General features: G+C 42.3%; 1 protein-coding gene across 1 annotated transcript; it reads right to left on the reverse strand.

The window, feature by feature from the left end:
• Positions 1-4,032: 4,032 nt before the first annotated feature.
• Positions 4,033-10,015, reverse strand: LOC133832147 (uncharacterized). Its single transcript, XM_062262529.1, has 4 exons — positions 9,744-10,015; positions 8,723-9,053; positions 8,232-8,363; positions 4,033-7,956 (listed from the first exon to the last, which is right to left on the reverse strand). The coding sequence occupies exons 1-4, from the start codon at positions 10,013-10,015 to the stop codon at positions 4,033-4,035; spliced, it is 4,659 nt and encodes a 1,552-aa protein (XP_062118513.1).
• Positions 10,016-27,860: the final 17,845 nt, after the last annotated feature.

Here is a 27,860-nt window from a genome sequence, read left to right on the forward strand (position 1 = left end):
TCTAACAAGAAAAAAGAGGGTGAGGGCTGGGCATGCAAGGATTCATAGAATACAATTTTGCTGATTCGAGCTCGAAAGCCCGAGATCACAGAATAAACACAATCGAGACCGAGGTCTCGAAAGGATGGATCGAATTCGAAGTGGAGCCCCAAACTAATGTAAAGTTCAGGCTTCGAGCGTGTACTTGACACAAGAGTGGGAAAGTTTGGATTCATTTTGAGAATCTTGAATTTTCAGGGATAAAGTTGATGACTATCCAAGAGGGTGATAATTTTGGGATTTGTGCAATTAAAAACCCTAATTCAGAACCCCCATTTCTTGGCTTACACGATACACTACCCTTAATTTGAAAAAAAAACCCTATGTTTGCATTTTTTCTACGCTAAGAAATTTAGGTCTAGAACCATGATTATGATTGCATTACAATACTTCGGATTATGGGTTTGCCTAATATTGGTCAAACATCCTTACAAACTAGTAAAAAAACCAGCAAATATGATCATGGTGCAGGAGAAAGCACTTAAAAGAAAATGCATATATCAAAGGAAAATGGACGAATGAGGATCAGAGCACTTACAAAGAGTGGTTCATGGGAACGAGAGGATCGTCGACTGAAAGATGGGAAGTAGGAATGATTCCACTTAGCCGAAAGATTTAAAGTTGCTTTGCTTCGTCGGTTTAGAGAACATGCAAGTGAAACTTTGGTTTTTCTTTTCTTCCTCTGGTTTGAGTTTTCTCAAAAATAAAAATGGTGAAGATGATGAAGGAAAAGAGAGAGATTTTATATATGACCCCGTGGGATGTCAAGGGTCGAGTATATGTGGGCCCTTGGTTTGATTTTGAGTCTTATCCGACAGTTGGGGTGTAAATATGGCATTGGTAGCAAAAAGCTGGGATATGAAAGGACGTGGGCAGATGAAAAGAGCACTCGAGTACTCTGACTGCGCAATCCATGACTGACGCGTGTCCACACTCGGTGTGGCAGGTGGCTCGATTTTCGGAAGTGGCAGTTCAAAAGTTTCCTTCTCATAGGATTCGAACTGTACTTTTGAGGGGGCAAAATGTTACACCCAAATTTCGAGAATGGAAATTTTGATCTCGAAGCCAGGCTCGTAAAGTGTAAGCTCAGAATAAGCATGTTCGTCATAATCACCTTTAATGAAAATATCAAGAACAGTCTCGCTGAGTAGTAAGTGCAACAACATCGGAATTGACGAGCTCAGAAACTATATGGTCTCAGAGGTGTTTCAATATTATAAGTCAAGCGCGAAGCTACAATGACAAATGGTTCAGCACTTGTATAAATCTCCTGATTTATTTCCTACCATCAGACAAGATGGTTCGAGCTCGAGGATTGTGAGCTCGAAAAGGATGATCTCAGCAACAATATTTGTGGAGAACATATGTGAACCAAGATATCGAGCTCGTGATGGGTGAACAGTCTCGATGGCATATGAGTCTAGTGTTCAAGCTCGTAAGTCGTGTGTGAACATGTTTATTGTTATAAAATTCATATGTTTCAGGGATTAGATGTAATCTGTTATCAAATCTCAAATATTATGGGATTTATACACGTACATAATAACCATATGCGTTTATTTGCATTGATTTGTATTATAACTCCCCGAAATCTGTGGGGGAGATATTTAGTAAAACACTCTATAAAATAGAGTGAGACAATTCATTTGTGAGGGGTGAGAAATTTGTATTGGGAAGACTCTGCATAATTGTTTCCAGAAAGCTTTGAGAGAATTCCAAAAAGTGAATAACACAGACTCGTAGACTAGGCAGATTTTAATTGCTAAACCACGTAAAAAATTGTGTCTATATTGTTTGTTTCCTCTGGCATTTTTGTTTAATTGCTCTTCATTTCTAAGTTGACGAAAAATAGCGTTAATAAAATTAAATATAAACTTGATGTATTAATAAAATTACATATCTTTGTAATTATTTCAAATATTTTTATAATTCTTTTTATATTTAGTACAATTGTAAATATAGTTGGTACATATTTAAATCATTTATTAAACAATATATGTAATTAAAGATATATTACCATAGAAAATTAAAAATTACAAAATAAATTTACTAATTTTTTTATGGTTGTTCACGTGGTCAAGTGTTTGATAAGATGTTAATTTTTTTTTATCATATCAATTGTTAACTTACTGATAAATTATCAACCTTAATATTAAATTTTATTTTGAATTCCATCAAATAGTCTAAAATGTTACTTTAATTTTTTTACGTTTAGATAGTTATAAAATAATACTAGATAGCAGTATTTATTTATTCATAATTTTCCTTTTAATATTTTTTTGTATTTTTATGATACATTTTATAATTTAATATGTAAGAAATTTAAATTTGGCATGTAATATTTGGACATGCACTAAAATATCTTAATACATTCAATGTGACATTATCATATAATGTTAATATGGTTCATAAGATAAAATTAGATCATGAGATGACATGATAACACTTATTCTGAATATAACACAATTATTAAATATATAAAATCTAAGTGGAAAATTAATAAATCAAATACCATAAAATGATTTAAACATGGAAATAACAACTTGGAAACTAATCACTACTTTATGCAAATTTAATAGCCTAATTAAAAAAAATGTATCTCCCTTAAAAAAGAACTAAAAAATGTATTTAAAATTCTTTGGTCAATTCATAATAAATTCAAGAGACATTTATTTTCATTGTTTATAATTTTAATATATGATTTCTTTCGTTGTTTAATTTTTTTTCCTATATTTTTATTTTCCAATAACAAAGTAAATGTGAGACTATTATTTTGACATCTTAAAATATATTAACTTTCAATTTTACAACAAAAAAAATCATTAAGGTCGTCGACCATTTTTTTTTTCCAACTTTATCCTTCTTTTTATCTTACGCGTTACTTTTTATTGTTGTGGAATCATAGAATTCCTCTTTTCCTAGAGTCAATTTAGTATTTTCTGAAGAATTTTTTTGTTTTGTTTTGATGAAAGGCTTCACCCCGGGAAACAGGGCCCACGAAACTAGATTAAACCAGAAACAACAAACCAGTTACAAACAACACAACTGCCATACAAGACACAAACACAAAACTAAAAACAAACAAACGGAACAAAGCAGAAAAGGAAAACAGGCAGAGCAACTGATACAAGGCTCTCTTCGAGACAGAGCAAATCTCCCACAGCAATATGCTATTTCATTAATCATCATGAGAAAAAACATTCTTCCTTTACATTTTTCTATTTATACTTCTTATTACAAATTCTCTCTCTATAACCGAATGGCTACATCTCTCTCTCTCCTTTCAACGATCCAACAACATCAGGTAGTCTCTCATCCATTTCGGCTTCCTGCGAACTCGTTTCTTGCTGGTCTCTCCCTGTTCGGCTCCTGCTTCAGCTTTGTGGCTTCCTCCATCTCCTGGGTCGTGGCCCAACTATACTTCGGGTCCACTTCAATTGGGCTTGCTAGCTGGATTGGTGTATCACTACTCCCTCCATCAAAAACAACCTTGTCCTCAAGGTTGGTCAACTGGTATGTCTCCTTCAGCTGAGAGAAATTTTCCCAAGTGGCGTCTTTAGGCGAGCTTAATGTCCACTGTACCAACACCTGCGGAATGTCTTTCTCGTTCATCCTGATTGTCCGAGTGGCCAGGATAGCAACTGGAACCATGAGTGGCTGGTTCGTCACGCTGAGTTTAGGCAACGGGAAGTATTGCAGTGGGGTATCACCAATGAATGGTTTCAGCAATGAGACGTGAAATGTGGGATGAATACGACTCCGAGGAGGCAACTTGAGCGTGTAAGCAACTGGACCTGCTTTGCCGATAACTTCAAAGGGACCGAAATACCGTCGACACAATTTGGAATTCAGTCTATGGGCCACGGTGGTCTGACGATACGGCTGCAATTTGACTAAGACGAGGTCCCCAATGCTGAACTCTCTATCCGAACGTTTCTTATCGGCTTGCTGCTTCATTCGATTTCGAGCTCACTGCAAGTTGAGGCGCAATTGCTACAGAATGTCATCACGGGATAAGAGGTCTTCTTCGACGCCTTGAATAGTTGTGGCACCTCTCGTATAGGCTGGAATTGTAGGTGGAGAGCGACCATAAACTTCTTGAAAGGGCGTCATGCCAATGGATGAATGAAAACTGGTGTTGTAATGATATTCAGCCCAAGACAGGAACCGACTCCATTTCTTAGGATTCTCTGCAGTAAAAGCGCGGAGGTATTGCTCTAAATAGCGATTAGTGACCTCCGTTTGGCCGTCCGTTTGTGGGTGGTAGGCCGAGCTCATCTTAAGCTTAGTACCCATCAATTCAAACAGCTTCTGCCAAAAAACACTAGTAAAAACTGGATCACGGTCGGAAACAATGGTGCGAGGAAGGCCATGTAAACGTATCACCATATTTGTGAACAACTCCGCCACTTTCGTTGTTGTATAGTGGTTGGGCAAAGCACCGAAATGAGCATATTTGGTTAGGCAATCAATAACCACTAATATGTTTGTTGCTCCGTTGGAATTGGGCAAGCCGACTATGAAATCCATCGCCAAATCTTCCCAAATCCGTTCAGGGAGCTCTAGGGGCTGTAGTAGTCCATATGGAGCCGCAGAAGAATACTTGACTGTCTGACATACAAAACAGGCCTGCACAAATTCACGAACCTTCGTCCTCATGCCTTCCCAAAAAAAATTTGCGCCCAAATGTCTATAAGTCTTCTCGACCCCTGCGTGTCCGTCACTCAACGAAGCATGAAACTCCTGTAATAATTGGGATTTCAAGCTGGAATGAGTGCTGATAAAAAACCTGTGTCTGAAATACACAATTCCATCCCGAACTGTGTAAGCTCCGTGCGCCAATTCTCCTTTCTGCCATTGCTCGTGCAACCTGCATAAATCTGGACAAGTAATGTTTTCCTGTCTCAAAACATCCAGAAAATCAAAACAGCCCTTACTGACAGCCATAAACATCACTGGAGGTGTCTCTGCTTGTTGTCTCGATAAAGCATCGGCAGCGGCATTGGTGCGACCCGGTTTGTACTCAATAGAAAAATGAAAGCCCAGCAATTTGCATAAAAATTGCTGCTGTTCGGGGGTCTGAATGACTTGAGTGAGCAGCTCCTTCAAGCTTTTATGATCTGTGCGAATGGTGAAGTGTCTGCCCAATAGGTACTGCCTCCATTTGGTCACCACTTCGACGATGGCTCTCATTTCTCTACTATACGCTGATGCTCCTGCAAAACGGGGACCCAACTTCTTACTGAAAAAGGCAACAGGATGTCCTTCCTGCATCAACACTCCTCCAATACCCACGCTAGAGGCGTCTGTCTCAATAAAAAATTCCTTCAAAAAGTCAGGTAACCGCAAGACCGGTGTATTGGTCATCTCAGTTTTAAGGGTTGCAAACGCCGTAGCTGCTGCTGGAGTCCACATAAAACAGTCTTTCTTGAGCATATCAGTGAGGGGGGCAGCGATAGTGGCGTAGTGGGCGACGAATTTGCAGTAGTATCCTGTTAATCCCAAAAAACCACGTAATTGCTTAATAGTTTTTGGAATCGGCCAATCAACCATGGCTGAGATCTTGGCTGGGTCGGCGCACACCCCTTGAGCGGATACTAAGTGTCCCAAATAATCAATGGTCGTCTGAAAGAATTTGCACTTACTGCCTTTGACGAAAAACTGGTGCTCTTGCAGTAGGGATAGAACCACTCGGAGATGGTCAACATGCTCCTGAATAGAATTACTGTAAATGAGAATGTTGTCAAAAAAAACGATGACAAAGTGCCGCAAGTGTGGACGAAATAACTGGTTCATCGCCGCCTGAAATGTTGAGGGAGCATTAGTGAGACCAAAGGGCATGACAATGAATTCGTAGTGGCCTTCGTGGGTGCGGAAAGCGGTTTTGTGGATGTCACTGCGGTTCATACGAATCTGATGGTAGCCCGCTCTAAGGTCCAATTTCGAAAAAATGACCGCCGCACCTAGTTCATCAAGTAGTTCATCGATGGTCGGAATGGGGAATCGATCTTTGACAGTGATTTCATTAAGTGCACGGTAGTCAATGCAAAACCTCCAAGAGCCATCTTTCTTTTTAACCAATAATACGGGAGAGGAATACAGACTGGTACTGGATCTGATAAATCCCAGCTCACTCATCTCTTGGACAAGTTTCTCAATAATGTCTTTCTGAAAATAAGGGTACCTGTATGGACGAACATTTATTGGTTTGGACCCAGGCTGTAAAAAAATACGATGATCCACCCCGCGGTATGGCGGAAGTTGCTTGGGTGCAGCGAAGACTGCAGCAAAATCGCGAAGTAAGCCTTTACCTTGCGTAGGAAAATGGGTTTCTAATGCTTCCAGCTCCTCTGTGTTGTCGAGCACTGGGTTAGGAAGCGGGGCCACCTTGTAGACATCCTGAACTTCGCCATCTCGTAACAATGCATGAAATTGGGTATAGGAAAGTTGTTGTGGATACGTGTCTGTCAACCCAGCCAACTTCACCGTCTTCCCCTGCCAAGAGAATTCCATAGTCAAAGCCTTGTGGTCGTGTATACACGGCCCGAGTGTTTGTAACCACTGCATCCCCAAAACCACATCTAATCCACAAATCAGCAACACGAACAGGTCAACAGCAAAACAATGGCCCTGGAGACTCAACTCAGCTCCCTTACAAACTTTAGAGCACATCAAAAAATTTCCATTACCCATATAAACCCGAAAGCGTTTTGTATCTTCGCACTGCAAATGCAACTTAGCTACCAATGCCTCCTGAATGAAGTTGTTGTTGCTGCCTGTGTCGATGAGAACCTCCAATGTTTCGGACCCATGATGAACCATTATTCGAAAAATTCGTGGGTTAAGCGAATTCGACAGCGAATTGAGACTCACTTCTTCTTCTGTTACGTCCTCCATATCCTGTAATTCCGCCTCCAAATCAGTTTCACAGTCATCATCCTCTTGCCCGCACAATATCAGCATCCTGTTCTTACATTTATGCCCAAAGTTGAACTTCTCATCGCAAGTAAAACAAAGACCGCGGTCTCGACGGTCCTTAATCTCGGCTGGGGATAGACGCTTAATGGGTAATTGAGGGGTCGATGGACCGCTAGTCTTGGAGGAAACTCCCCCAGGTGGAATCGGGTTAGTGTTCATAGTGGACGCAGCAACAGCCCCTGATTCCCGAGGAATAAATCCAGTCCGTGGTGTCCAAGAAGAACGGGTATAAGCCGAGCGTACCTTACCCGTGAGATCATCATGGCGATCTTTGAACAACTGAGCTTTCGCCATCGCATCCACCAGGTCGATGGGTTTAGCCATCAATAATTCCCGTCGAATCTCCAATTTGAGCCCCCAAATGAAAAAATTCAAGAACATTGAGTCCTGCACTCCAGTAATTCGTGGCATGAGAGATTCAAATTCAGCTATGTAATCCGCAACTCGCCTGGTCTGGGTCAACTTGGAAATACGGCCTAACGGATCATCATAAATGGACGTACCAAAACGCAGCTGTAATGCTCGAAGAAAAGCGTCCCAGTCGGTGAACGATCCTCCTTTCTCCATCCACTGAAACCAAGCAGACGGTGCTCCGTCTAAATGAAATGGGACCATCGCCAGTCGTAGCTCCGGTGCCACTCGATGTAGATCAAAAAGCTTGTTGATCTTATAGATCCAATCATCCACTGCAGTACCATCGAATCGAGGAATTTTGACCCTCATATTTTTGAGAATCGTATTGACATCGCGAACATCTGATTCCGACTCTAAACGGCGTCCACCACCCCGCTCCGTACTACCCTCGCGGCCAGTAGCTGGCGATGAAGACTGAGACAGATGAGTGAATTTTTCTTCAGTTTTTGCAGTGTGCTGTTCGAGCATGAGCTTGAAATTCTCAAGTTGAGATTCTGCACGTTGCTCCCATTTGAGATCCAATGCCTACAGAAGAGCTGCAATTTCGTCGTTCTTCATGGTGAGTGAACTCAATGAAAGCACCAGTGATACAAGGCTCTCTTCGAGACAGAGAAAATTTCCCACAGCAATATGCTATTTCATTAATCATCATGAGAAAAAACATTCTTCCTTTACATTTTTCTATTTATACTTCTTATTACAAATTCTCTCTCTATAACCGAATGGCTACATCTCTCTCTCTCCTTTCAACGATCCAACAACATCTGGTAGTCTCTCATCCATTTCGGCTTCCCGCGAACTCGTTTCTTGCTGGTCTCTCCCTGTTCGGCTCCTGCTTCAGCTTTGTCAGCTTCCTGCGTGAGCTGGGCTTCCTCCATCTCCTGGGTCGTGGCCCAACTATACTTCGGGTCCACTTCAATTGGGCTTGCTAGCTGGATTGGTGTATCAGCAACAAATGAAACACAAGAGAGAACAACGTCAAAAGACAGAAAACTAATCCAGTTGAAAAGGAACCACAGCTGAGGAGATTAAAATCTGCACCTTGTCGTTGGGAACTGGGCCTGAGAACCTCTTAGAACGATCCCATTGAGCTAAATTATGAGCAGCGTAATTAAAGATTCGGCTATCTTCTCTAGCGCCCAGCATTAAAGAGCACTCACTTGAGACAAAAAAAGCTTTTTGAGGTTAGCTAAATAGTAATTAACATCAGAATCAATATTTTTAGTAAACGCCTTAACAACTTCCAAACAATCCAACTCGAACAAGACCCAGTCCCAGTTGTTTTTTTTACAGCAATGTTAGCACCCTTAATGACTGCCATGGCCTCCCCCACAGCTGGGTTAGTTTGGGAAATCCACTCAGTAAAAGCACCCAACACTTGGGAATCATGATTCCAAGCAATCACTGCAATAGATGAGCCATCATTACTGGTAGCGACATCCGAATTGATCAAAATCCAATCCGTGGGAGGAGGCTGCCAACCCATAATAGACGACATAGTTCCCTTCTGTAAAATCGCAGCAACATGCTCAAGGTACCAGAGGATATCGACGATTGCAGTTTGGCAATAGGAGTGCGGGTACAACAAAATAGGATAGAGTTTCTTTCCTTCCAAATTGCATCTATAATTATAGATGCATCAATCATGAATTCCTGGAAGGTGAGACCACCAGGGCGATTACTGTCCTCCTTGAAGAAGAGCAGCCAAGAATTCCAATCATTAAACACCAAAGATTGGGGACGGATACCCCTGAGAGTGGAGAACCAAATGGACGACACCCAATGACACTTCCAGAAAACCCCGCAATTTACTTTCCTCACACTCTTCACAGAATAAGCACTTCCTACTCTCTTCCGTATACAAGAAAGGAAGGCGAGCTTTTGTTTTCAGATTGTTGGACAAGATGTTCCACCACAGAAAGTTAAATCTATTGTCCATCTTGGCCCCTCCAAATGAGTTTCCACATACTGCCAGAATGATTAGAGTTGTCATGCAGCCCCTTGGACACTCTATAAGCGGATTTAATAGTGAGAGCACCAGATTTTTCGAAATTCCAAAGCCAAGAATCAGGCTGGGGATTTGGGGACAGCACAATATTAAGGATACGTTTTGTTAGATGACTTCAGTAGCTTGTTTGTTGAGTTAGTTAGACTTAGTTAGTTACAGTTGTAATTCTAGTATTCTGTTACTTTCTGTTGTAACCTCTCTGTAACTCACCTTCTTCTTGTATCAACTCAGTCTATATATAATACAAGCTATACTCGGATCAATATACTGATCTAGAGATTTTCACTTTCCAATTGTGTTTTACTCATTCACTCGTTTGACATCATCTCCAGAGAACCAATCTCTAAGCATAGGAATATTCCAGTCAGAGTTAGCAATGAAGTTTTTAACCAAGCTCACTCCATCAAAAGCATAGCGTAAGGGGGCCAGATTTGGGCAATCACCAGGGACCCAATTATCAAACCAGATCGAGGTGGAGTTCCCATCACCAATTTTTCTGCACATTCCTTTCTTGAATATATCCCTAGCCTTTAACACTCCTTTCCAAAGGAAAAAGTCCCACTGATTACTTTGCATGGTCAATAAATCCTTCCCCTTAATATATTTCAATTCTACCACATTGTTCCAAAGACCTCCTTGAGTAGTGAGAACAGACCAGGCAAGTTTGGCAAGGAAAGCATGACTGAGGACAGAAAGGTTGCGGAAACTGAGACCCCTTGAGAGCTTGGGCTTGCACAAAGAGCCCCAGCTTAAAGTGTAAAGGATCCTCTTGCCCAGTGGACAACTCCATCAAAAGTCCCCAAGGGACGCGCCAATTTTTGCAGCAACAAGAGTAGGAATGATGTCTCCAGCAGCCACATAGGAGGCTAGAAAGGAGCCCACCAACTGGATTAGAGTAGCTCGGACCGCATTCGAGAGAATCTTCGTCTTCCAGCCTTGAACACGCAAAAGCACTTTATCCATAACCTTTATGAAGTCTTGATTTTGTTTCTTGGAACAGAGGAGAGGAAGTCCAAGGTATTTAGCATCATGATGCATGTGTCTCATGCCCAGAGTTGCACAGATGGAGGAGATTCTACCACCACCCTGTCGCTGAGGGAAAAACACTTCAGACTTGGCAAAATTGACCTTTTGGCCCGACCACTCCTCATAAGTTTTAAGGCAGTCCATCATATATTTTGCTTCATGGATAGATGCTTTGCCAAAAAGAATGATATCGTCTGCAAACATGAGATGAGTAATAGCAGGGGAGGTCCGACTAAATTTAAAGCCCACTAGCTACTTTATAGGAACTTATCAATGCAAGAAATCTATCTTAGACACAATTAGAGAATATTTCTCAAAGACTTGCAAAAGTTACCAAGCCTTGAGAATTAGCCTTTATTTATATGCAAAAGATTACAAGAACAGTTGGTTAATAACAGAAAGGTTACAACTTATTAAGTGTAAATAACAATCAAAATAGATTTAACTAATCTTTACAATGAATTAACCAATAGGGCTACTGTATAGCTTATCATCCCCCCTCAAGCGAAATGGTGTTGAGCACACTTTGAGCTTGGATTTTAAGTAGGCAAATCGATCACAAGACAAAGCTTTTGTTAAAACATCAGCTACTTGGTCAACAGAGGGAACATATCGCACGTCAAGTTGCTTGGACAAGATTTGATCTCTAACAAAATGAAGATCAATCTCGATATGTTTTGAATGAGCATGGAAGACAGGATTTGCAGCCAGTGATGCAGCTCCTTGATTATCAACCCAAATGATTGGAGCAGCTGGAAGTGATACATGAGGTTCAGCTAAAATGGATGAGATCCATTTCACTTCAGCAACTATATTTGCAAGTGCTCGGAAATCACTTTCTGTACTCGACTGTGCCACAACTTGCTGCTTCTTTGCAGACCAAGAAATGAGATTGCTGCCTAAGTAAACGGCATAGCCACATGTGGATCTTCGGTCATCTAGGTAGCTAGCCCAATCTGCATCAGAGTAAGCATAAAGACAGAGATTCAAGGCAGGTTTTAGGAGCAAACCTTCATGAATCGTCCCTTTGAGATAGCGTAACAGTCTTTTATAGGTTTCCCAATGGACTGTGGTAGGAGCATGAATGAACTAACTTAATTTGTTGACAATGAAAGCAATGCCAGGCCTGGTTAAAGTCAAATATTGCAAAGCTCCTACAGTGCTCCTGTATAGTGTGTGATCAAAAAAAGGTTCACCAACAGTAAGTGACAATTTGTGAGCTGAACTAGTGGGGCTCGGGCTAGGCTTAGCACCATCCATTTTCAACTTGACCAATATATCAGCTATATACTTGGACTGTGATAGGTACATACCAGTAGGTGTTCTTGCTACTTCAACACCCAAAAAATAGTGAAGAGGTCCAAGATTTTTTACAGCAAATTCTTTATTCAACTCATCAACTAATTATGAAACAAGGAGCTGGTTGGGGCATGTTACTAGTATGCCATCAACATAGACTAGCAGAATAAGTAAAGTTGCACCGGATCCACAAATGAACAAGGAATTATCTGACCTTGAAGCCATGAAGCCTTTGCTTATAAAGTCCTTTTTAGCTTGTCATTCCATGCACGAGGGGCCTGCTTTAATCCATACAAGGCTTCGTTGAGTTTGCAAACATAAGTTGGTCTAGATTGATCCACAAAACCAGCTGGTTGTTGCATGTAGACAGTCTCTTGTAAGGTACCATTCAGAAAAGCATTGCTAACATCCAATTAAGTAAATTGCCACTGTGATGAAATTGTTAAAGTGTAAACAATTCGGATAGTTGCAGGCTTTACAACTGGACTAAAAGTCTCAATGTAATCAATTCCAGGACTTTGCAAATATCCTTTAGCAACCAGCCACTATTTAAATTTATCCAAAGTGCCATCTGGTTTGATCTTTACTTGAAAAACCCATTTGTTTCCAACTAAGTTCATGTGAGGTTCATGAGGTACAAGTGTCCAGGTATTATTTTGAATCAAGGCATCATATTCTGTGGTCATTGAGGCAAGCAGTGTGGATTGGACAAGGCTGTCTTGACTGAGGTTGGTGCTTGAGGTAAAAGAGATTCAGGCAAAGGATAATTTGTGGTCATATAGGCCTTTGGTTTATGTATGCCGGTTTTGGCCCTTGTTTGCATTGGATGATTATTTGTTCGAATTTGAGGTACAGTGGTTGGAGGTAATGGGGCTGGTTGAGTGATAGTTGTGGTGGGATGGCTAGGTTGAGAAATATTTTGAGTAGAGATGGGAACTGTGGTTGGGTTAGACGATCCCATGGTAGTTGGTATAGATGATATAGTTGGTTGGGTTGATATAGGTGGAGGGGAAGACACATGGACAACAGGAGAAGTCTGGTCATTTGACACCTCAGTAGACACATTTGGATGAGATGTGGGCACTATTGGAGAAGTTGTAAAACTTGCAGATGATAATGTCTGAGTGGCAGTGGTATGTACCTTGTTTTGCAGTGGTGAACAAGAAGATAAAGAAGGAAAAAATTCTTCATTAAACACCACATTTCGATCTATATAGTTTCGGCCAGTAGAGCTTTCACATAGGTAACCTTTGTGCATAGGAGAATAGCCAACAAAGATGCATTGTTCTATCTTGAAATCAAGCTTGTGAGCTCTATATGGACGTAAGTATGGATAATAGGCACATCCAAAGGTCCATAGAAAATCATAGTCTGGCTAGTGGTTGAATAAGCACTCATAAGGTGAACAATCATCAAGAACAAGAGTTGGAAGCCTGTTTATGACATAGACGACATGTTGAAAAGCTAACCGCCAATAAGAATGATCAAGACCCGATTGTGCAAGCAAGGTGAGACCAATTGCTGTGATATGCCGATGCTTACGTTCCGCTCTTCCATTTTGTTCATGATCACGAGGACAAGGGTGCTGAAACTTAATACCATTGTTAGTAAAAAAAGTAGAAAAAGACCTGTACTCCCCTCCCAAATCAGATTGTACAATTTTAATTGGAAGATTAAATTGCTTTTCTACTAACTTTTGGAACTGTAAAAAAGTATCAAAAGCTTGAGATTTTAAGACCAATGGAAAAATCCAAGTAACCCGACTATAATCATCTATAAAATGTATATAATAGCGATAAACCTCTTTAGATGGAAGATGAGATGGACCCTATAAGTCAGTATGAAGTAATTCTAATGGATGAGTGGCTCTATTATTGGAGATAGAGTATGGTTGTCTATGACTTTCACCTTTTTGACAAGGTTCACAAAAACTTAAGTCTTTTAAGGAGCCACAATGTTTGACTTTAGAAAGCACCTTTGCAAGGACACGTGGGGCTGGATGGCCTAACTTTGAATGCCAAATATTCACATTTGGAACCAGATTAGTTTGGAGAGCTGTTGGGAGAATTGGAACTTGTTAAAAAAAAATAGTCAATTTTATTAAACTTTGTTGAAGTACAATCAGATTGAACTAATGAAACAACGTGATTATTATAACGTGAACTACAAGAAGAACATTGACTACGAAAAATCGATGATGAAGAAGAAGGACTTTGCTAAGTAGTAGCTAGATTACACTCAAGCTGAACATTTTGGTTGGCAAGAGACTTTTGTGACAACAAATATAACCCATCTTTGACACTCTCCTGGTATCCTTGTCCTTGACAAAGCAACAAGTATAGTGAAATTCCAAGAAAACATTATTATCCTTTGTAAGTTTGGAAACACTAACTAGATTCTTTGTAATATGGGGAACTTTTAAAACAAAATATAATATTAAAGGAGTAGAAGAGGAGGGTAAATAGGTGGTACCAATATGAGAGATTTGTAACCTCTTACCATTTCCAACAACCAAGGATTCAGTACCATTATAGGGGGTTTCAGATTCAAGATTTTCCATGCCTAAAGCAACATGGTTTGTGGCTCCATTATCAGCAAACCATTCATGATCATTGGCAAAGTCAGGGACAGTAGAAGAGGTGTACACTTGAGGATCATCATCTTCTAATTCAGTAAGGAATGCCCGAGAATGAGAATCACCAATCTTTGGGGTTACAAAAGTCTTGTCAAATCGATAATGGCAAACAGCGGCAGAGTGACCTGTTTTGTGATAAACTTGACACATTAGGCGACTAAAAATTGCAGCTCCACGGCCAGTAAATTCACTTGAGGACCGGGTTGAGTTGGGACCACGACCAGTAGGAGCAGAGAACCTATTGCCATTGTAAGAGGGGGCAGATCTTGATGAACCAATAGTGAGATTGGCAGCCATTTTGGAGGAAATATCAGCCATAGTACAGTGTCGTTCCAATCTACTCTCATGAGATAAGAGTAAGGATTGTATAGACTTAAATGAAAGATTATCAACAAGACTAGTAACATGAACAACAACAGGGTCAAATTCTTGACCAAGACCATTCAACAGATGCATTATAATGTCATGTTCCTCCATTGGATGGCCAGCAGTAGACAAAGAATCAGCAAGAAGCTTAATCTTGTCATAATAGTCAGTGATAGAGAAATTACCCTTTTGAATGGTGGAGATTTGAGACTTGATTTAAAGCAATCGAGCATTGGATTGACTGGAAAATCGTTGTTCCAAAGCTTTCCAAGCAGAGAACGAAGTAGAGTGATGAGCCAAGGATCCAAGAATGACTTCCGACATTGAAGAATGTAACCAGCTGAGCAACAATTGATCCTTATGTTTCCAAGTAATGAATTCGGGATTAAGAGAGCCATCAACAAGTGTCGGAGGGGGAGAAACTTCAGTCAAGAGAATATCATCTAAACCATGACCGATCACAATAGGGAGAACTTGAGACTTCCAGGCCAGAAAGTTTGTTCTGTCGAGCTTCACCGTCAATGAAGAGTTGAGAGAATTCTGAAATGGATTCCACGCCATTGAAGATGCCGTGCCGAGGTAGGAGCAGTGGTGGTAATCAGAGCAGTAGGTGAAGTAGGGTTTTCAATCATAGGATCCATTGGAGACCTTCGTCAGAGGCACTGATACCATATAGGAACTTATCAATGCAAGGAATCTATCTTAGACACAATTAAAGAATGTATCTCAAAGACTTGCAAAAGTTACCAAGCCTTGAGAATTAGCCTTTATTTATATGGAAAAGATTACAAGAACAGTTGGTTAATAACAGAAAGGTTACAACTGATTAAGTGTAAATAACAACCAAAACAGATTTAACTAATCTTTACAACAAATTAACCAATAGAGCTACTGTATAGCTTATCATACTTAGTCGATTCATGGTGCAAGAAGAGACGGGAAAGAACCTTCGAGGCCAAAATAAAAAGTGAGGGAGAAAGAGGATCGCCTTGTCTGAGGCCTCTCTTTGGGATTACCTTTCTGCATGACTTCCCATTGATAACAATAAACAACTCCTCAGTTCGAATACAATAGTTTATCCATTTAGTGTAGGTTGGATGGAATCCAAAAGCCAGAAGAACTTCAATAATAAAGTCTCAATCCATTATTTCATAGGCTTTCTCAAAGTCTAATTTGACGACCATGGACCCCTGGGAGGATTTCCTTCGAGACATGGAAAGAAGGATCTCCCTCGCCACCATAGAATTATAAGGAATTGCTCGACCTTGAACAAAGGCCCATTGCACCGGGGAGATTAGAACCGGTAGAAGAAACTTGAGTCTTGAAGCCAGAATCTTAGAAATGATTTTGTACGAAACATTGCAGAAAGCAATAGGTTGGTAGTCATTGATCTCCATTGGGTCGTCTTTTTTGGGAGTGAAAACCAAATTGGTGGCATTAATAAATCTTGGGAGCTCACAATGAGTGAAAAAATGTTGGACCATTCAAACAAGGTCTCTGTGGATGATGTCCCAATGATGCTTATAGAAAGCTGCAGTCATTCCGTCTGGTCCTGGGGCTTTATCCCTACTCATTCCATTCAAAGAAATATGAATCTCATCCGCACTAGGAATAACAATAAGGTTGTCATTCTGAGCTTTGGTGATAATTGAAGGCAGCAAGTTCCATAAATCAGCAATTTTCCTCTCCCTGTTTAGGCCAAAGACTTCCCTAAGCCGATGCTGAAGGGTATCCGCAATTTTAGGAAAATCATCAACCAAGATTCCATCAGAGTCCTTAACATGAGAGATAGTATTTCTCCTTCTATGCACCAAGGTAGAAACATGGAAAAAATTTATGCTCCTATCTCCCTCTTGGAGCCATTGGACTCTGGATTTCTGTCGCAGAACATTTCCTCTCTAAGATGAGCTTCCCTGAGAGTTTCTGTAACATCCTACTACCTTACCTTAGGGTCGTTACTATGTGATTTACAAATGTGTCATTAACTCGCTAATCGAGATTTTAAGTTAAAAAGTATGATTAAATTGAAACAAAGACTCCTTAGATGACATTAATTATAAAGTTTTGGACATTCATTCAAAAACATAAAGATCCCAAAATACTATTTGAATATGTTTTACAACTCAAAATATGAATACATTTGACCTAAGCAACAAAACCAATTGTTACAACATATTTCCTCAAAATAACCCTGGTTGTGGCAGCCAGGTAGGCCGAACATGTATACGTCGCTCCACACTCTCCAACTCATGGTTGATCGACATTTCCCTTGCCCTTACCTGCACCATAGAGCACCCGTGAGTCGAGGCCCAACAAGAAAAATCAACGCATAACAAATCACAATTCAATCCAATAATATACAACATAAATAGCCCACAGATTAAACATATAGCGGCCTATGTCGACCCGGGTGTTTTACCAGGCCCTAGGTTCATGGTCTTCACCGAGCGGTTTGATATATCACCCTTAGACGGTCTTGCCCGAGCGGCCTGCACTCAGTGTGCTTTTGTCGTTCCCGACCTTTGTCGTTTTCGGCCCTTTGCTGTTCTCGGCCTTCGCTATTCATTCATAATCATGCACAAGATAGCATAGTATTTACAAGTATTCACACATACATTAAACACAAATATTAGGACTACACCCTGAAACAAAAATAATAGGGTCATGCCCTGCTCTATGGACACCAATAGTTTTCTTACCTATGTCCCGAGCTGATAGATTAACGCGATCTCTAGCACAATCCCCTAAACCCGAGCCTTGACGTAAAACCTAGTCACAATGCCATAATAAATGGGTATCCATAAATCCCTAACCAATGAAGATCTTCGAATTAAAATACTAGCATTCGGGACCTTGAATTCTACTAAACTGGGTAGTAGAATCATTCCTGAGCCTTAAGATTTGGGTTCCCGAGCTTAAAACCCATCATAGGCCATTTTCAATAATTTGAGCCGTGGCCTGCAGCAAGTCAGAGAGCACAACTCTCTTATTTGGTTTCACGGGCCACAGCGCACCCTGCTTGCGCCGCGACGCCTGGGCAAAGTCAGAGGTTTCGCAGGCCTCTTCACATACACAGGCCGCAGCACGAGCCCCAAAAATCCAGAAATCCATGCATTTCTACTGTGCTTTTCCTTAGCCAAACCTATAAATTCTCTCCCAATTCAACCTTTATACTCAAAATTAAACCCAGAATTCATGTCTAGGAAACTTAGTTAGTAAGAACATTCCAAGAACTAGCTCATATTCTCATCAAAACCTAAAAATCAAACTAAGCTTGAACCTAAGCAAACTTATCAAAAATCACAGCAGAATCGACAGAAAAGATCAAGTTTTGGAACCCTTACCTCACTTAGAATTCAACTGAGCTAATCTCCAAGCACTTCAAACCTCCAATTCTTCAATTCCTTAGCTAAATCCTCAAAATTCACCAAGCTTCCAAGCTTAGAGAGGAAGAGAGAAAGTGCCGAGAGGGAGAGAGTAATAAGGCTGAGAAAAGTCTAAGTGTTTCTTCTATTTTCTTCTGATTAACTCTAGAGTCTATGATAAGTCCAACCCATCCTCAGCCTCCAAATTGACCAAATTACCCCTAAAATCTAGCCTAGCCACTTAATGCCTCCAAGGGCAATCCTGTCATTTTCCACATCCCGCTAATTCCTCGAGAGTTCCTATAATTCTCCATATAATCTCCGACATACTTAAACAATCACTAAATTGCTACTCGTTACCCGGTAATCCCGAACACACACATGTACCCATATACCCCTAAGCTCACCCCGAGCCAGGTATTCGACCCCGTTGTGACTATTTTGCTATTTCGCTCCCTAGGATCGTCTCAGATCATACATTACAAATATATCACCACAATCTTGTGGTATCATGCACAACATACATATAATTCACATTTATGCCCTCCACGGGCCAAAATTGCAATTATGCCCCTACTAACCAGAATGGGCCCACATGCATATTTAATTCACCTAAACATGCATTTCTAATCACATAATCATTTAATCCACATAATAACATAATTAAATCAATTATTTCCCTATCGACACGTTAATCAAGGCACTAAGCCTTATTAGCAAATTTGAGACATTACAACTATCCCCTCCTTACAGAAATATCGTCCTTGAAATTTATCTGAATATCTCGGGATATCGATCTCGCATATTAGTCTCAAGATCCGAAGTTGCCTCTTCCACTTTGTTGTTCTTCCACAACACTTTTACTAAGGCAATGGTCTTGTTCCGCAAGACTTTATCGTTTCGGTCTAGAATCTGATCCGCCTTCTCCTCATAAGACAAATCTTGATCTAGCTCCAGGGTTTCATAACTCAACACATGCGTAGAATCTGATACGTACCTCCAGAGCATGGACACATGAAATACGTTGTGAACCCCTGATAAGGCTGGAGGCATAGCCAATCTGTAAGCTACCTCCCCAACCTGTTCCAGAATCTCAAAGGGGCCAACAAACCTCAGGCTTAACTTGCCCCTCACTCCAAATTGTTTCACCCCTTTCAAGGGAGAAACTCTGAGAAATACATGATCACCAACTTGAAACTCTACATTCATGCATCTTAAGTCTGAGTAACTCTTCTGTCGACTCTAGGAGGCGAGCATCCAAGATCTAATCTTCTCAATCACCTCATTGGTCCTCTGAACAGCCTCAGGACCTAAATACTTTCTCTCACCCGTCTTATCCCAATGGATGGGTGATCTGCACTTTCTCCCATATAACATTTCATACGAAGCCACTCCGATAGTCACCTGATAGCTATTATTATACGAAAATTCAATCAAAGGGAAATACTTACTCCAAGATCCCCCAAAATCCAGCACACAAGCTCGCAACATATCCTCCAGTATCTGAATCGTCCTCTCAGACTATTTATCCGTTTGAGGATGATATGCAGTACTAAACCACAACTGTGTCCCCATAGCCTTCTGCAGGCTCTTCCAAAACTTGATGGTGAAAGTGGGGTCCTTGTCGGATACTATCGACCTCAGAGCCCCGTGAAGTTGCACAATTTCCTTCACATACAACTCAGCATACTGCTCCACTGTATAAATAGTCTTAACAGGAAAAAAGTGGGCTGATTTGGTGTATCTATCCACAATCACCCACACCAAATCATATTGTCCTATATTCGGTAATCCAACCATGAAGTCCATGGTGATGTCCTCCCATCTCCACTCCAGAATCACTAAAGGTTGCGGCAACCCCGCTGGCCTTTGATGTTCAGCCTTCACCTACTGACAGGTCAAACACTTGGCCACATTATATACTACATCCTTCTTCATACCTGGCCACCAATAAAAAGTTCTCAAGTCTTGGTACATCTTCGTCGTACCCAGATGTAAGGAATATGGAGTAGTATGAGACCCATCTAGAATCTCTCACCTGATATTGGAATCCATCGGAATGCAAATTTGACCCTTGTACCTCAGTAAACCCATCTCTGAAATAAAATAGTCCTTTGCCACTCCGGCTAAGACATCCTCCATGTGTTTTCTCATCTATGGATCCTCCTTCTGCGCTTCCTTGAGCCTCTCAAGAAGCGTGGACTGAAGTGTGATATTGGCTAGCTGACCAACTACCAATTCAATTCTTGCTCTGGTCATCTCTTCAGCTAATCTCTTTTATATCTACCTCGAACTAAATAACTGCCCTGGGCCTTTCCGACTCAACGCGTCGGCCACTACATTAGCCTTTCTAGGATGGTATAGAATATCGCAGTCATAATCCTTTACCAATTCAAGCCAATTCCTCTGGCGTATGTTTAGATCCTTTAGAGTAAAGAAATACATCAAGCTTTTAGGGTCGGTGTATATTTCGTACTTCTCCCCATATAGATATGCCTCCAAACCTTCAGTGTGTGTTGACGGCAGAAACTCGTCAATTATATATGGATGGAAAACTCACAAACTTAATAAGAGGCTCATGAACTCAAAAGAACTTGCAGAAATTAGAGAAAAATTGCCAGTGAACAATAGAAGAAGACTTGTATATTGCTCTTAGAATAGTCTGGTATTACACCATTTTTCCAATTCCTTAACTTGCCGGGTGAAGGTCTATTTATAGCTGGGCTCTGATTGCCACTGATACATAATGGTCCATGGGGACAAAGTTGTACGCGGGTACATTGTCAGGGAATTGGCCCAGGTCTTAGTGGAGCATAAGGTTATGGTGTTGGTGTTGGTGTTGGTACACGGTCAAAGGCATGTAGGTCATGCCCTCACGCTTTGTATGAATTCGTATCTCCACAACTTGTCGGGTACGGATGTCAGAGTCATGCCTTTGTCATCCTCAGGGTCGTACACCCTGTACCCTTATGCGTGCCCCATGCCTGATGGTTCTTCTTACACCTCTAAGACACATATTTCCTCCAAGCCTCCATATATTTTACTATGTGTGGGAAATATTTCATTAGAATAGGCAATATGCCATTCACGTACATTCGGGATGGTGAGGTGTACAGTGTCACAACAACCCTTGAGCATGAGGCAAGGTGCCTCACACAGGGAGGCTTATGTCCCTATGGTGAGGCAACGCACTTGGCTGGGTACGCGACACCATGGCACCTGGGCGACGCGGGCGAGACGTGCTGAGCGAGGCCCTAGCAATGATTGGCTGAGTACGCGGCATCACGACACCTGGGCACTTGAGCGAGGTAAGGTGTGCCTCGCTATGTGAGGCCATCACGAAACTTAGGCACTTGATCGAGGTGAGGTGTGCCTCACTATGATAGGCCATCACGACACCTGAACGAGGCGAGGCACGCTGAGCGAGGCCATCACAGCACCTGGGCACCTGAGTGAGGCCATATCATCTTCAATTAGGGATCTTCGACGTGAGCGAGGTGTCCCTCACTATGCGAGGCCTTAGTGTCTCGGTGGATGGATTGGGTGGCCAAGGCATGCCTTGCTATGCGAGGCCCTTATGCCCGGAAAATGGACAAATCATTCCTCCTTTCCGAGGAACCTTGACGACTTGGGAAGCCATTCTTAGGGCGTTGCATAGGAGACCTTCATATATTGAGGTCTATCCCTGCGACTTGGTGTGGGGTGTTCAAAGGGACAATTTCCCGTATTGACACTTGCCCCCGAGTCTATGAGCATTCGTTTAAGTGTGTTCGTAGACTCTTTCAAATGTTCTTTGTGTGATTTGACTCGCTTCTAGGCTTCATTTTCCTTGACGGGGCGTAGAAGGCTCACCTTTTGAATGATATCTTAAAATGAATGAGGAAACACAAAATTGACCTTGGTGGTGTGTTTCTTTGTAATTCATAAAGAACCACAAAAACCACCCAATTTTTGTTGTGATCCAAATGTGACCTTAAGATGTGATGAGGGCCAATCATTTCCAATCGCGAATCACAAGGTTGCCAACGCTCTTGGTCTCAACCATCCATCCAAATTTGATCCAATGGCTAGAAAACCTTGACTTTATTATAAATACACCAAGACTTGAACCCACTTCTTCACGGCATCTGGGCGACACGGGCGAGATGTGTTGAGCGAGGCCCTAGCAATGTTTGGCTGAGTACGCGGCATCACGACACCTGGGCACCTGAGTGAGGCGAGGCGTGCCTCGCTACATGAGGCCATCACGACACCTGGGCACCTGATCGACGTGGGTGTGCCTCGATATGATAGGCCATCACAGCACCTAGGCACCTGAGTGAGGCGAGGCACATTGAGCGAGGCCCTCAAGGTACCTGGGCACCTGAGTGAGGCCATATCATCTTTAGTTGGGGTCTTCGAAGTGAGCGAGATGTGCCTCGCTATGCAAAGACTTAGTGTCTCGGTGGATGGACTGGGCGGCCAAGGCATGCCTCGCTATGCGAGGCCCTTATGCTCGACAAATGGATAAGTCATTCCCCCTTTCTGAGGAACCTTAACGACTTGGGAAACCATTCTTAGGGCATTGCATAGGAGACCTTCATATATTGAGGTCTATCCCTGCGACTTGGTGTGGGGTGTTCAAAGGGACAATGTCCCGTATTGACACTTGCCCCCGAGTCTATGAGCATTCTTTTAAGTGTGTTCGTAGACTCTTTCATATGTTCTTTGTGTGATGTGACTGGCTTCTATGCTTCGTTTCCTTGAAGGGGCGTAGAAGGCTCACCTTTTGATTGATATCTTAAAATGAATGAGGAAACACAAAATTGACCTTGGTGGTGTGTTTCTTTGTAATTCATAAAGAAACAAAAAAACCACCCAATTTTGGTTGTGATCCAAATGTGACCTTAAGATGTGATGAGGGCCAATCATTTCCAATCGTAGATCACAAGGTTGCCAACGCTCTTGATCTCCACCATCCATCCAAATTTGATCCAATGGCTAGAAAACCTTGACTTTATTATAAATACACCAAGACTTGAACCCACTTCTTCACGGCACCAGGGCGACCCAGGCGAGACGCATTAAGCGAGGCCCTAGCAATGTTTGGCTGAGTACGTAGCATCACGACACCTGGGAACCTGAGAGAGGCAAGGCATGCCTCGCTACATGAGGCCATCACGGCACCTGGGCACCTGATCGAGGTGGATGTGCCTCGCTATGATAGGCCATCACAGTACCTGGGCACCTGAGTGAGGCCCTCACGGCACCTAAGTGAGGCCATATCATCTTCAGTTGGGGGTCTTCGATGTGAGCGAGGTGTGCCTCGCTATGCAAGGACTTAGTGTCTCAGTGGATGGACTGGGCGGCCAGGGAATACCTCGCTATGCGAGGCCCTTATGCCCGGCAAATGGACAAGTTATTTCTCCTTTCCGAGGAACCTTGACGACTTGGGAAGCCATTCTTAGTGCGTTGCATAGGAGACCTTCATATATTGAGGTCTATCCCTGCGACTTGGTGTGGGGTGTTCAAAGGGACAATTTCCCTTATTGACACTTGCCCCCGAGTCTATGAGCATTCTTTTAAGTGTGTTCGTAGACTCTTTCATATGTTCTTTGTATGATTTGACTGGATTCTATGCTTCATTTTTCTTGAAGGGGCGTTGAAGGCTCACGTTTTGAATGATATCTTAAAATGAACGAGGAAACACAAAATTGACCTTGGTGGTGTGTTTCTTTGTAATTCATAAAGAAACACAAAAACCAACCAATTTTGGTTGTGATCCAAATGTGACCTTAAGATGTGATGAGGGCCAATCATTTCCAATCGCAGATCCCAAGGTTGCCAAGGCTCTTGATCTCCACCATCCATCCAAATTTTATCCAATGGCTAGAAAACCTTGACTTTCCTTATAAATACCCCAAGACTTGAACCCACTTCTTCACACCAACACCTATTTAGCTTAGTGGTATTTCCTTCAATCTATATCTAGGAGCTCCAAGGTTCTAATCTCCGCAGAGGCATTTTTGAGGTGATTTTCGCCCCTTTTCATCTATTCATTCATTAGTTTTTTGTTGTTGCTTATTTCCTCTCGTACCAGGTTTGCATTGTAGTGGCTAGGCGTTCTCTTGTTGCTAAGAATCTGCTCTCGCTTGTCGCTCAGGCCTTCTTTACGCACCCAAAAGTCTATCCTCACACATCTGCGGATCCACACATACACACCCATGTATACCTTTTTCTTCCAATGATACACATGTTTCCTTTATCTTTTATATGAGGGTAGGGTCACTGGTTGAAATGCACCCATTCCATAGAGGTTTTTTTTACGGCCCATCAAGCACATTTGCATGGGTCCTTTTCTTATACCCATCATACTTATGTTGTAGATATAGGGTTGTCTTCACGCACATTCGTCATCGAGTCTTAGCTGGCCCATGGCGTCTAGGCGATGTTCTGAAGGTCCATCTAGTATTGAATTTATCAAGTTGTCATCTTCCGACTCTGAGGCCGACGTTTGCAAACCCCCTAACCATGGGGGTGTGTGAATGCTCTACCTAAAGAGGTTGTCCTTCCTTAGGCAGAAGGCGCGTGGCCTTGAGAATGAACTTGAATCTGTTACTAGTGGCGAGGGTCTAGGTTTCCCCACATGGCATGAAACATATGTCTCCCAACTAAAATCAACCCTTTACGATTGTTTAGCCGAAATCGCCTGCCTTGAGGAAAACATGCCACCTGAACCTTTCTCTTTCTATGGTGATGAATCCTCAAGCTATGGGAGTCCTGTCCGTGGGGGTGCTAATTGTGAATCCCTTGAACCTGAGTTTCTTTCTATGATTTTCTCCATGCTTCCACACTTGCCCCCGGTCGCACGTGATAGGGTCAAATAGAGTGTAGGTAGACGTAAGACGCATAGAGGACCTTCTAGGGGGTTGAGGAAGTCAGTCGCTCACAAATTTCCTGTCTCTATCTAGGTACTCGACATGCCGAGGAGGACTTCCTACAATTATGAAAATGCGGGTATCATGTCCACTCTTACCCGTGTTAAGCTTGACAATATGTTGAAGGCCCACCAGCTATTGCCAGACATCAAGTTCATAATTCCAACCTGTGAGGAACGTGCATCTGAGCCGCCCGAAGGGCTCGTTGCTTTCAGCTACTCAATAATCAAATCTGGTGGAGTTTTGCCGCTTCACCCCTTTTTCGTCAAGGTACTCAACTACTTTGAGTTGGCGCCCCTCCAACTGTCCCCCAACTCTTGGGTGGTGCTTAGTTGTGTATACATATTATACAAACAAGTGCACTCTAGAGGGCCTTCCACGAGTGAGGTCCATCACCTTTATACCCTTAGGGCGAACCAAAAGCCCCCGACTTCTAGTAGCTCCAGAAAGTCGTGGCTCTTACAGGGTATCCCCTTGTGGAGGGCTTCATTTCCAATAGAGGCTCGTGGAAGAGTGACTTCTTCTTCACCCCCAGCGGGTCCACCCAACATACGCGCTTCAACACTTCAAGTAAGCTTATTCCCACCTTGAGTTTGTATATAAGAAATTTCTCTATTACCCCTCATTTTTCTGGTTTATCTAACTATGGTTATTTCTTTTTTTTTTTTGTCCGCAGGTCTCGAAGGAGTTGTCGGCCCTACCATGAAATCTTCGTCCCGTGATCAAGTGGCGAAGATCCTGGGTGTGTCGGCCTTGTGTAAACAGGTCTGTGGCCTTTTCATAGAGGGAAACCTTTATTCATACAAGCTGCTATCTCCAGATCAAGTTGTTTCCTTATGCTCTGTCTTGTCCAAATCTACCATTTTGTGGGTATATGGTGGTGATGAAGACAATTATGATGAGGAAGCTGATAAAGATTACATCTACCCGTTGGGTGACCATATGGACACGGAAGATGAAGCAGAGGTGGAGTCCGAAAATTACTCATGTTTACGATCCTTGGCCGGCGGGGCTAGGGATGTTGTTGACGACGGACACATTGACGGTGCTACTTCTCAGGTTCCACTGTCGGTGCCTGGTGGTGAGTCTGCTTTCAACGCCATTCTCCCCCTCCCCCCCTCTTTTATGCCGAAGAGGAACTTTGTCCTTCCTTTTTTTGGTGATGCCCTTCCACCCTCGGGGGGAGGGGGCATTTAAGGCAAGTGTCTTTGGGTGCCTCTCTACCTAAAGAGGTGACTCTGCGCCCCTCTGCCCCTCATGCCTCTGCAGACGGGTCAGGACCCTCTCGGTCTCTTTCCTTGTCTAAGCATGCTTTGACGGGTATACATGCTTCCCCCCGTTGAGCTTATGCTTCCGCTTATGGAGGCCATCCTCTGGCAAACCAGTATGGAGAAGCCATGAACCGTTACATGGGCAACATTCCTGAAGGCGAGTGGGGGTCTATGCACAACATTCCAGATGCTGAGTTGGGTGAGGCTTATATGTGAGCCTCCATGCAGGTATTTTTCAAAAACACTAGATGTATGTGTTTTGGTTTTGATATCGCCTAACTATTGATGTTTTCTTGTGTTTCTTTGTCCTTACTTAGGCTTCCATCCTGGGCCACCGATTTGTCGCCTCAAGATCCTCATCGACACAACGGATACAACTCGAGCTTGAGGGGGCAATGAAGAATCTCTTCATGGCTGAGGCAGAGAAGGATATTTTGTCCACACGGATCCACGATTTGGAGGGCCATCTTGCTGAAGCGATTTTCCAGAGGGATACTACACTGGCCAATGATGTTTCAACCTCTCACTCTAATATTAAACTTGAAGCTATTATCCACACTCTAAACGAAATAATTAGCGTGCTTGAGGCTGAACTTGTAAATGCCGAGAATGACATTATTGAGCGCACGTTGCATGTCGTGTGGAGGACCAATCCTGACGTCGACTTATCTCCCTTCGGAGAGTATGCGACTGGGAAGATTTCTGAGTGGAAAGGTCGAAGTGGAAACCCGTAGACCCTCTTCAAGGCTTATCTGTATACATATATATCACTGTTGTGTAACCCTCCATGTCGTTTTCTTTTTTGTTTTATGGAACTCCTCATAAGTCTTTAATGGTATGTGTGACTCCTGATTTCTAAGTCCCTTATTTTTTATATCAACTATGAGGATGCATTGGCCTTTCTTGCCTTTGTCATTTTCTTTTGGTTATCAAGTGTAAGGGACTTTGATAAATCCCTCTTATTTTTTTTTATGAATTCCTTATCTCTTCCTTGGACTGATGATGATATTCTTTTTGGTGCACCTTGACTATACTCGTAAGGACACATTAACCCCTTGGGTTCTTGGTATCCTTTTATATTCTTTGTGCTTGCTTTTAATTTTGTGCGAGAAGCGTCCTTCTCGTCATTATTCATAGTACTATTTTTACAAGGGTCTCTTTTAGGACCCTTTTCAGCTAGACGGCTTGGTGGCCGCTCTAGGATTATTGGTGGATGCTCTTCCTGAGGCCTTTCCTCTCGTGGAGGTATCAGCCTTTATTAGGAGGTTCTTCCCGTAGGACCTTTTGACCCTCTTGATGTTCTTGAGGGTAGCTAATCCTCATGAACTCAAGAGATGCCTTGCAAGTTTTTCTTCCTTATTTTTTTTTAAGGGTCTCTTTTAGGACCCTTTTTGGCTGTATCTACCCCCCAAGTGGTTGGCGAGATTTATCTCGTCGGGCACTTTGGTCATTTTTCTCATGCACTTTGACAATTCCAATTGGTGATAGGTACACGAGAGTTAGATACGTGTTCACGTAAATGTGGAGTGTGACATGCCAATA

This window comes from Humulus lupulus, chromosome 4 (assembly GCF_963169125.1).
Source record: "Humulus lupulus chromosome 4, drHumLupu1.1, whole genome shotgun sequence".
NCBI classification, from domain to species: Eukaryota; Viridiplantae; Streptophyta; class Magnoliopsida; order Rosales; family Cannabaceae; genus Humulus; species Humulus lupulus.

Bases quoted from the DNA above. Each gene is read 5' to 3' on its own strand.
- LOC133832147 (XM_062262529.1), bottom strand. From the start codon at position 10,015: ATGCAAAGTAATCAGTGGGACTTTTTCCTTTGGAAAGGAGTGTTAAAG. The intron at 9,054-9,743 runs GTAAAACACAAT...CTATAATTATAG, and splicing joins GATGTCAAACGAGTGAATGA to ATGCAATTTGGAAGGAAAGA. The intron at 8,364-8,722 runs GTAAAAAAAACA...ACACCAATCCAG, and splicing joins TTAAGGGTGCTAACATTGCT to CTAGCAAGCCCAATTGAAGT.